The 11,476-nt window shown below is 41.0% G+C and overlaps 2 protein-coding genes across 3 annotated transcripts; one reads left to right on the top strand and one right to left on the bottom strand.

The window, feature by feature from the left end:
* Positions 1–17: 17 nt before the first annotated feature.
* On the top strand, positions 18–2,331 carry LOC125530107 (protein TRIGALACTOSYLDIACYLGLYCEROL 5, chloroplastic-like; the record flags this gene model as incomplete). Of its 2 annotated transcripts, XM_048694504.1 has the most annotated exon segments (5): positions 18–134; positions 408–446; positions 1,425–1,599; positions 1,836–1,956; positions 2,042–2,331. In XM_048694504.1, coding segments are annotated over 4 exon segments (428 nt in total), but the record flags the coding sequence as incomplete, so codon positions are not given.
* Positions 2,332–6,455: 4,124 nt separating this feature from the next.
* Positions 6,456–11,469, bottom strand: LOC125530106 (KH domain-containing protein At1g09660/At1g09670-like). The gene is made up of 7 exons (XM_048694502.1): positions 11,029–11,469; positions 10,453–10,538; positions 9,542–9,687; positions 8,726–8,842; positions 8,519–8,635; positions 7,028–7,171; positions 6,456–6,942 (listed from the first exon to the last, which is right to left on the bottom strand). The coding sequence occupies exons 1-7, from the start codon at positions 11,148–11,150 to the stop codon at positions 6,790–6,792; spliced, it is 885 nt and encodes a 294-aa protein (XP_048550459.1). The 5' UTR covers positions 11,151–11,469; the 3' UTR covers positions 6,456–6,789.
* Positions 11,470–11,476: the final 7 nt, after the last annotated feature.

The raw sequence follows: 11,476 nt of genomic DNA, 5'->3' as shown, positions 1-11,476 counted from the left end.
GGACGGCGCCGGCGGGGGGGGCTCGTCCGGGTGGGGCCTTCCGATGGTGAGGTCGGACGCGCTCGGCAAGCTGGGCCCCTCCTTCGGCATCGGCGCCGGCTGCGGCGTCGGCGTCGGGGTCGGCCTCATCGGCGGTACGTGCCTCCCCACTTTTACCTCTCCGTCGACCTGGGTTGAATCGGCGATGGACATGGTACATGCTTGCCTGCCACCGATTAGGCCGCCCTTGTTTCGTTTGGATATTCAGCGCCGTCTGTCACTGGCGAATAGTGTGCGGGGGTTCGGGACCCGTCACGGTCACCGTCAGGATCAGGGTAGCTAATTCGAGTAATTCGATTCGAGACCATTACTTGTTTGAACCCTACGAACGTATCCTGCACTTCTAACCGGTCGCATGTTGTCAGCAGCTTTTGGAGTGGGAAGACTGCAGGGTTCAGGTAACTCAGGTGCGATAATTTAGGTCTGTATGTACGGAATATTGGGTTCTGGATGTGGAATTCCTATCAAAATCTGTGTTCATCCCACTTCGTAAAAAACAGTGAAAGTGCAACCGTGCAATGCTATAGGGCTTACTAGCAATCTAGCCCCTTTCCGGCCGCAACAAAAGGTTGAGTGTGGATGACTAGTTATGCAGAATATCTGTGTCTTTTTTGGACAAGCACGCACTACCTTTATGGGAATGCCTAAATAGTATGGGAGTGGTATATTCTAAATGTTAGGCTTGCGAACGAAAAGGCTTCCTGCAAGTATTTATACACTTGAAATGTCATTCTGAAACTTATCTGAAGAGGAAATTGCAGCTAAGATTTGAGAATTATGTAGTTGGTATAATGTACCTGGTGACAGAGAGCCTATAGGTAGCAAATCAACCAGATAAGGGGATACAGGAAGGTAAATGTGGTCATCATGCAGAGCTCAGTAGACCACTCGAAACGGGTTTCTGCTACTCATATAACTTTCCAAAGTCTAAAAAAATAAAACAAATAAACAAGTACTGGTAATCAAGATTTCTCCGATGTCAATATTTCTAATTCTAGCAGTAAGTAAGGCTGTTAGATATGCACATAGATGCTTGAGGTCATCTGCGCTATATTAGATTGCATCTTTCTATGCATCGATCAAAGTACATTTTGTTCCCCCCTTGATAAATATCTGCAACACTGCAAATATTGCCACATGCGCCTGCTCCAAGTTGTGCCTCCCACTTTAATCAGTTGTGTTAGTTGTAACAAAATACAAGATGATATTGACTTTCTAAATACATCAAGGTTCATGTGGAGGGAATACCTTTGGGAAGAACGAATTATTTAGCCTACGACTCTGAACACCATAACACAACTGGTTCTGCATATGTTGACTGCGGGCATTGTTTAACATCAAATTATCTTGCCTCTTCCTTTCTCATTTCTTATTTGGCTGAACAGGCGCAGGAATTGGAGCTGGATTCCCTGGGTTACAGCTGGGATTCGGAGCTGGTGCTGGATGTGGAATAGGAATAGGTTTCGGCTATGGCTTTGGAAAGGGAATTGCATATGACGAGAATGGGAAATATTCAAACATCAGGAGATCATTTCAGAACACCAGGAGCCTCCCTTATGAGTAAGCAGTAACCCACTCTAAGCTTTTGTACTAACACAAAAATGGCTCCATTTGGGCTTCTCCTGCTGCTCGACATGTTTGCATCCACAGAGGGGGCTTGCTTGACCTTGAATCTGCTTATATCTGTTATTATAAATGTCAATTGGCCGGTTCATACACTTGATGTGAACTGTCTTTGACATGTCTAACTTCACATGTTATCTCATTCTTTTAACACGATGAAAAAAAATCTGCAGCCAGGAGTTTGACATCCTGTTTGACGAGGTGATGGAGAGCACCAGGAAGCTGATCAAAGCGACGACAAAGGAGCTCGACAAGTGGAGGCGCATGTAGAGAGAACATCACATGAACAAACAGGTTAGTATTTATCAGAAGCTTAACACGCCACGTGGAGCCTGAAACGACCTCCCGCTTGTCTGACGTTCCATCTGAATAATTCCAGGGATTCAGCGAGATACGCCGTCAGTATTCTACCCTCGTGAAGGATCAATTTCGTCAAGGCATGTGCGAGGGTGCAAGCATCATGTGACCGCGACGCCGTCCCCGCACCACCGGAATATCCTGCGCGGCGTCGCTGTCGGTAGCATATATTGTTCGTCTGTAGAATCGCTGTTTCGCATTGAAATACTCGGGCCTCGCGCAGCATCGCCTCGAATCAAATCTTTCTCCGTCTTATTAAACATGGTGTCTATATTTAAGTTCCTGATTAATGGTCAACGTCACCTCGCTGGAGTCGCTGCTGTTCATACTTCTGTCTGGGGCATCATTGTTAAGCAAGATTTGCGCTCCTCCACGGCAGTAGTACATGCACCAAACGCTTCCTACGTCAGGCGAAAACGAAACGCGATTAATGATTTCGTTTTGATCGGTGTCAGCCGTCTCCCACACCATTGGAGGGCAAGAAAGGGAAGTCTTGCAGGGGAGTGTAGAATTCAAAGTTCCAAGTAACACGCTAGGCTGTTGATCAATCAGTGAATCAACGGTCAGCGTTTCCAGTTGCTGCTCCAGCCGCATCTCCAGATTTTCTTAGTCCAGGTCTCCAGGACCAGAGCGAACAAGATCATCAGAGACTCTATCACCAAAACACGCTTCGCTCATACTTCCTCTATTCCAAAATAGATGACCCAACTTTATACTAACTTTGTATTAAAGTTAATACAAAGTTAAGTCATCTATTTTGGAACGGAAGGAGTACTTACTACTCCCTCTGTTCTAAAATAAATGTCTCAACTTTGTACTAACTCTAATATAAAATTATATTAAACTTGAGACACTTATTTTGAGAGGAGGGAGTACAACTTCCTACTAAAATAAGCGACACTTATTTTGAGGCGAAGGGAGTACATGAAGTACAGTAAGTATACTACCATGTAGCAGTGGTAAAGTCAGGCCTAGAAAACTGCTCTCGTCCACTGATTCGAACTTTCCGCACGGGAGGACCACTACACCAGAGGAGAGCAGAGCAGAGAAAGGCATGTGAGTGAGTGAGTGAAAGAAAATCTAGCCATGACGTTTTATGCGAAGCTGCCCTGGCAAAGGCTGCGGGCAGAATGATTGAGAGCTTTCCTCTTCTCTCTCTCTCTGCCAGATCGGCCGCTTTATTGGCTGCCACCGTGCACATGACATGAGTCACAACATGCCTGCCACGGTCAAAACATGTAGTGGGAGTATTCAAGTTTGCATGCCACCATTTGGAACATGGTAACATGCAACCTGCCCAAAGGGTTCCAAAATGCACAAGGGTCTCTTTGACTAGCAGGGTTTTAAAGACGTCGAAATTTGAAAAAAAAATGTACGATTGGGAATTTGAATCCTACAGGATTTTTGCTTGTTTGGTTGTGCCACGGGGAAAACAAAAGTATGTTTTGAGGCCTCCTTTGATTCTTGGGATAGGAATAAGAAAGTCATAAAAAATGAGATGACAATTTCTGTACGAAAAGCTATGTAATTTGGTTCATAGGATAGGAATTTTTCCATTAGGTCCGAGCCAATATTCATTTCCCTTTAAAATGTAAAGAAAAGGAACCAATCCTGCATAGGAATAGGAATCTATTCCTACAAACCAAAGAACACCAAAGGAAAATTCCTTATAGGACCCTACCCTATAGAATTTCTATAAAATTCCTATAAATCAAAGGAGGCCTAAAGAGGTTGGACTGGATACTAAAATTCCTATGGAATCTAGCGCAAAGTAATCCTTGGGAAAAGTTCCCATTGGATTCAGTCCTAAATCAAGCAACCAATATAAGAAGAAAAAATCCCATGAATCCTAATCCTCTAGAATTCCTTTGAGAAGTCCTTCAAATCAAAGAGGCTCTCAACGGATAACTACTTGGATATTGTGAATGGTAACCTAAAAAGTTAGACAAGTTTTCTATCCATGAGATATTCCTGTCCTATGAATCAAAGGAGGCTACAAGGTTAGAGTGGATACTAAAATTCCTATGAAATGTAGTGTAAAGTAATCCTTGGGAAAAGTTCCCATTGGATTTAGTCCTAAATCAAGCAACCAATAGAAGAAGAAAAAATCCCATGAATCCTAATCCTCTAGAATTCCTTTAAAAAATCCTTCAAATCAGGGCAGGCCAAGCTATTTGGATATTGTGAATGGTAACCTAAAAAGTTAGACAAGTTTTCTATCCATGAGATATTCCTGTCCTATGAATCAAAGGAGGCTACAAGGTTAGAGTGGATACTAAAATTCCTATGAAATGTAGTGTAAAGTAATCCTTGGGAAAAGTTCCCATAGGATTCAATCCTATGAATCAAACAACCAATATAAGAAGAAGAAGAAGAAAAATCCCATGGAACCTAATCCTCTAGAATTCCTTTAAAAAATCCTTCAAATCAAGGCAGGCCAAGCTATTTGGATATTGTGAATGGTAGCCTACAAAGTTAGACAAGTTTGCTTGGATAATATTTTCTAGTAGGAGACATTCTTCCTATCATGGTTGTCAGTATTCCCATATGCATCACAAGTACCTTACGACACTATGATGCCACCGTGCACATGACATGAGTCACACAACCTGCCTGCCACGGTCAAAACATGTAGTGGGAGTATTCAAGTTTGCATGCCACCATTTGGAACATGAATATGCAACCTGTCGAAAGGGTTCCAAAATGCACAAGGGTCTCTTTGACTAGCAGGATTTTAAAAATGTAGGAACATAAAAACATGTAGGATTCAGAAGTCATGCATATTTGAATGCACCACGGGGGAAACAAAGGAATCTTTTAAGGCCTCCTTTGGTTCAAAGGATAGGAATACCATAGGAATAAGAAAATCATAAGACATGAGATGACAACTTCTATACGAAAAGCGATGCCATTTGGTTCACGGGATTGAATTTTTTTCATTAGGTTGAGCCAATGTTCGTTTCCCTTTGAAATGTAAGGATAGGAACCAATTCTATGTAGGAATAGGAATTTATTCCTACAAACCAAAGGACACAAAAGGAAAATTCCCTACAGGATCCTATCCTATAGAATTTCTATAAAATTACTGAATCAAAGGAGGCGTAAAGAGGTTGGACTGGATACTAAAATTCCTATGAAATTTAGTGGAAAGTAATTCTTGGGAAAAGTTCACGTTACTCGATTCAATTAGACGAATCAAACAACCAATATAAGTAGAAAAAATCCCATGAATCCTAATCCTCTAGAATTCCTTTGAAAATCCATCAAATCAAAGAGGCTCTCAAATGATAACTGCTTGGATATTGTGAATGGTAACCTAAAAAGTTAGACAAGTTTCCTATCTCTAAGAGATTCCTATCCTATGAACCAAAGAAGGCCAAAAGGCTGGAGCGGATACTAAAATTCCTATGAAATTTAGTGTAAGGTGGTCCTTGGGAAAAGTTCCATAGGATTCATTCCTAGGAATCAAACAAACAATATAAGAAAAAAATCCCATGGATCATAATCCCCTAGAATTTCTTTGAAAAATCCTTCAAATCAGAGAGGCAGACTAAACTACTTGGATATTGTGAATGATAACCTACAAAGTTAGACAAGTTCGGTTAGAAAATAAATCAAAGGAGGCCTAAAGAGGTTGGACTGGATACAAAAATTCCTATGGAATTTAGCACAAAGTAATCCTTGGGAAAAGTGCCCATTGGATTCAGTCCTAAATCAAGCAACCAATATAAGAAGAAGAAATCCCATGAATCCTACTCCTCTAGAATTCCTTTGAAAAGTCCTTCAAATCAAAGAGGCTCTCAACAGATAACTACTTGGATATTGTGAATGGTAACCTAAAAGGTTAGACAAATTTTCTATCCATGAGATATTCCTGTCCTATGAATCAAAGGAGGCTACAAGGTTAGAGTGGATACTAAAATTCCTATGAAATTTAGTGTAAAGTAATCCTTGGGAAAAGTTCCCATAGGATTCAATCCTATGAATCAAACAACCAATATAAGAAGAAGAAAAGAAATCCCATGGAACCTAATCCTCTAGAATTCCTTTGAAAAATCCTTCAAATCAAGGCAGGCCAAGCTATTTGGATATTGTGAATGGTAACCTAAAAAGTTAGACAAGTTTGGTTGGAAAATATTTTCTAGTAGGAGACATTCTTCCTATCATGGTTGTCAGTATTCCCACATGCATCACAAGTACCTTACGACACTATGATCCTACAGTACTTGATACTGACCATCCAACTTCGATACTGCTATTTAGACAAAAAGGGCACTACTGCCTAAAGCCTAAAACCTAGGTTGGTACTTAGGCAACACGCCAAGGGGAGACAAGGACAAGGAAAGGGAAATTATGAATGCAAATCAATCATTAACAGAGCCTGTCTGCCTGCCTGTCTAGTACTACCACTACTAGCACACAAAAGCACCAGCACATGACAATATCATATCACAGCTATTTTTTCCAGGCACACAATACCTGGCTGATTATTATCCGACACTTGGATGGCCACCTGGCCTTGTTAACTTACCCCAAACCAATAAACAATGTCAATTTTTCCAAAGTCAGATTGCACAGAAAGAATAAATAATAGGAACAGCGTCAAACATCAATCAAGCCCAACGAGGATCATCATTCGCCCATGGACCCATCATACGGTTGGTAAAGCGCGCAGATCATGACAGGCATAGGCCAGCACTCATCATCCCGGCATATGCAACACCAATCATCTCCACCCTTGTCATCAGATTCAGACGGACCAAGTTTAGATCACCGCCCCGTTTTCGGACGCTTCATCCCGGCGGAGTTAAAGGGGGAGATGCTCGGGCTAAGGTGGGGGCTTGGGCTTTCCTCCCTCAGAGTGCCGTTCAGGATGGCCAGCTCTCTCAGCTGCTGCTTCTTGTAGTAGTCCATGGACTCATCCTGATCAATGACAGCACTCGTTAGAAAGGGCATGTCAAAATCATGGAGACAAAATGGGAGTGAAACAGGAAACAAATGTGCTTACCATTGGTTTGAGAAGATCTTCCAGGATGGTCACAGCCTGGTTTAGACGCACATCAATAATGTCTGCTGGGAACTCTGCTTCCACAAGCACGTGCAGTGCCTCATTCAGGTGCTCATATCCAGGCTTATCTCTCAGCTTCTCTTCCTATATTACAGTAATGATATACTCATTAATTCATTCACATCGCTAGGGGGGGCGGGAAAACAGAAATGAAGCAAAACATTACATAGTTACATGTATCAAGAATTCAATGATCATATTATGCAACAGATAAATACAAGAAAGCCCAATGCAAAGTCTATAACCAAAGAGCGAGGCATTTCATGTCCAAGGGTAACACCGTAACACTGAAATGATGTTTGCATCAGAGCAATAAGATACTATCAGATTTGAAAAGCCTACATTTGCACCTAAAAAAGCCTATATACATATTACATGTATCAAGAATTCAATGGTCTTATTATGCAACAGGTAAATAAAAGAGATGTCCAATGTCAAAGCCTATAGCTAAAGATCAAGGCTGATATACCGTAACACTGATATAATTTCAAAAGCTTATGTTTGCATCAGAGCAATAAGATATTAGATTTGAAAAGCTTATAAGTGCATCTAAAGAAACTTATATACAGCAGACTAGCATCAGAACCTTAAACAGTTAAATTACAGGGTCAGTTTACTGACTCATACTATTGATAGATGGAATGTACATATATCACCAGTATCCAGTGAGTAACAAGATCCAAACAATGAAGGCTAAGGGGAACAGAAAGCTAGAGTGCTAGTGACATAAGCCACCACCCACCGACAAAAGAATGTTTTTACAGCAGTCACTAGTCAGTACTCACTGCAGTTAAACTATATATTCAAAACGTAGATCATGTCATCTCACAATGTCATTAACCTAGAGGACCTAGTAGATTAACAACTAGAATGAGCAAGTAGAAAACGTTAGCTAAAGGGGGAAGACCACCCCCCCCCCCCCCCCCCCCTAACTGTCTGTTGTTTAGGTAGGAGATGAGATCTCTCCACGATTCAACGCGGATAGCACCCCAGCGGAGTCCGCTGCGCGGACTGGAACGCGGGTGGGCGCAAACTCCAGCCACTGAGCTAGTGTTCAGTTCTCAGAATAAGCAAGTAGCAGTAAATATATACAGTAATAAAATTTGAATGATGAAATATCCATAGGTGCAGGCTACGTGATAGCAAGTATTAAATAGATGTTATATCCTCAATGAGCTTCCGACAGCGTTACTAGTCCTAAAACAACTTGGCAATCATTGCATATCAATCAGGCCAGACTAAAGGTTCAGTTGTTTATGGTATTAGCGATTAAATATATTAGCCAATTCAACCAGGAAAAAAATCTCTTAAATTAATTCCACATGATGAACTATGACAGTAACACATGGTATACATCCTAAAACTGTCCAATGGTTTAGCGCTGCTAAAATCAGGAACTGGAGAACAATACATGATAGTGTGCTTAGTTACCTTCACAGAGTCTTTAACTGATCCACGCCCACGAATATAAACTCTGCATTGAGTCGTAGCTTCAACTCTTTTCAGGGAGTTTCCTCGTGGCCCCAATAGACGGCCAACAAAGTTGAACTAGTAATGGACAAAAGAGTGTAAATCATTCATGACAAGACACAGCACATTAATAAAGTGATAGAAAGCCCTAAAGTAATGCATACTTACGTTAGGATACTTGTCCACAGGAACATCTAGCCTCACAAGTTTCTTGACAACAGGGGTACCACCAAGTGCTGGAGCACCATTCCAGCTCATTGGTGATGCTTGCAGAACCCCCATATGCTGAAAAAAGAGAGAATATTTTCTCCATAAAATAAATTAAGATAACTTCCTAAGATAAGCAAGATCCAATATAAAGAAACTGTGTCTTTGACAAAATTAGTTGCAAGGGTTAAATCTGGATCAAGCAACTACAAGGCAATATTATAAATAAAAAAGGGATTCTTTGTTAGTTTTAAGGAACAGATGAGTCAAAATGGACAAATAATATCCATCTGCCATTAACATAAGTCAGGTAATGATGGGACTGCATTTTCAATGATATTTTCTCCATAGAATAAATTAAGATAACCTCCTAACATAAGCAAGATCCAATATAAAGAAACTGGGTCCTTGCAAAAATAGTTGCAAGGGTTAAATCTGGATCAAGTAACTACAACACAACATTATAAATAACAAAGGGATCTCTTGTTAGTTGCAAGGAAGAGATGGAGTCAAAATGGAGAAATAATATTCATCTGTCATTAACATAAGTCAGGTAAAAATGGGACTGCATTTTCAATGATACTATACTGGTACTGCGGTACATTACATTCCAGAAAACTAGTGCAAGGTTAAACCTGACTACATCATGGTATGCATAAAATATCCACAATCCATGCAAAATCTTTTCATTTTACCAGGGTAGCCATCCTATAAATGCAATTACAACATAGCAATTCAATCTCAAAGGTAATCAGCGATTGCTTGAATCTGCATTACCTCTGCTTGCCTTCCTGACCATCCCTCCAGATCCATTGGTTGACCATTCACTGGGTGGCCAGGTAACCTTAATGGGCTACCATGCTCAATTCTCTCAGCATCAACAAAATTATGGTTAGGCGGCAAAGAAGATGCCCGCAAAATCTCTGCATTAAACAAACATGGTAATGACGAGGCAGTGAGTGAAATATTTTCTGGCATACGATAGTACAATGATGATAGTAAAATCGTTGTCCTGCACTAAATTGAGAAATGGGCAGTAATCGTTATATTTACAACTACATCCAATTCCTTGAATTATGGCAGCAACTAGATAGCAAGTAGAGACTTTCACAGTTAAAGAATAGGAATAAGCTGTATTGTGACCATTCTTAATCGATATTCGTTGTCGATATAAAAAGCATCAAATTCCAAAGTGTGAAGCCAATTACGAGACAGATTTACAAGGGCAAAGTTATTTGTGACCAAGAACTGGACAAGTTACCAGTATATTTAGATGATAGCGTATATGAGAAATGTATTAACAGAAGATCTGGTTTAACTTGCCCGATTGACTAGTACTCCTACATGATAATGCTACCAATATTTTTGGACAGGAAGAGCATCATACATCCACAAAGATATATTAGGTCATCAAATTTTCATAACAAGTCATAATCATTACTAACAGCCCATAACCTTACAGAATTAGGGTGAAACAGATTAAACTAAAGATAGGGTGAAACAGATTAAACTAAATCTGTTTCACCCTATCTTTAGTTTAATCTGTTTCACCCTAATTCTGTTATGTTATGGACTAAAGATAGCTATGAGTGAATGACTGATTGCATCATGAACAACACATAGTATCTACATTGCAAAAGACCATATAAACAGGAAGAAACAAAGTAATGCCTGAAAGAGAAATGAACCTTGGTTCAAGAGCCTGGTACAGTAGGGAAGAACTTGAACGAATGGGGCTAGCTTCTGCCTCTCAGCAAGCAACTCAGCCACATACCTGACAAAGAAACAAGCACATTAGGATAAAACAGGTCACTCCAACTCTGTTGTTCACATGAGATTAATATTCGATATGACAGAAAGTACAATCATGATTTGAAGCATCTAAAATAACCAAAAGGCAGACCAAAACGCTGTAAAAAGACTAGAACTTTTGATTAGATTTATACATCAAGATCCAGCAAGATGTAAAATTGTACACACGTCTATCAATAAATGACCGAATTATTACATACGAATTTTACATCAACAGGCCAAAAAAAATAAATCTATCAGCGAGGAGCAATCATCTAAATCCCTATCTCCACAGATCACTCCTCCATCACAATCTCAGCACTCGAAGAAGGCCGGAACCAGGCAGAAATCTCCGCCGGCCGCATCAAATCTCGTGCTTCACGGAAGATTCCGAAGTGTCTGGATCAAAAAAACGAAAAACAAAAACTCGACCGGAAGAAACAAGAACAGGGATAGCAAAGCAGGAGCCCCACCTTTCTCTATCAGACGAGGCAGAGTACCTCATGGAATTGAGGTGGAGGTGATGAGGCGCAGAATGGACAGGGGACTGCGAGTACTGCTGCAGGTGAGCCGGCGGCGGAATCCTGTCGCCCATGGCTACCGACGGCGAAAGGAACGAACTCTACAAGATTCAGGGGAGGACCAAGAAACCGAGGACCCAAAAAACCGGAGACCCAAAGCAATCAAGAAAAGAAACCAAGAAGAAGAAGCAACTACTTAGCAACGCTACGGTAGGGAGGGGCAGTCCCCGAAATCTAGAAGTGAGGAGAGATTGGCAAGGACCAGGAGGATATATATAAGGGATAGATGGGATTGTTTAGCACAGAAGAGGAAGGTAATAGATGCGCAATCAATGATCGGCGAGCCCAGGCTGTGCAGCGTTGGCAGCAGCGGCAGCAGCAGCAGCTCGTGGTTCTTGCT

This window comes from Triticum urartu, unplaced genomic scaffold (genome assembly GCF_003073215.2).
Source record: "Triticum urartu cultivar G1812 unplaced genomic scaffold, Tu2.1 TuUngrouped_contig_6073, whole genome shotgun sequence".
Taxonomy (NCBI): domain Eukaryota; kingdom Viridiplantae; phylum Streptophyta; class Magnoliopsida; order Poales; family Poaceae; genus Triticum; species Triticum urartu.
This window is presented reverse-complemented; position numbering and strand designations above follow the sequence as displayed.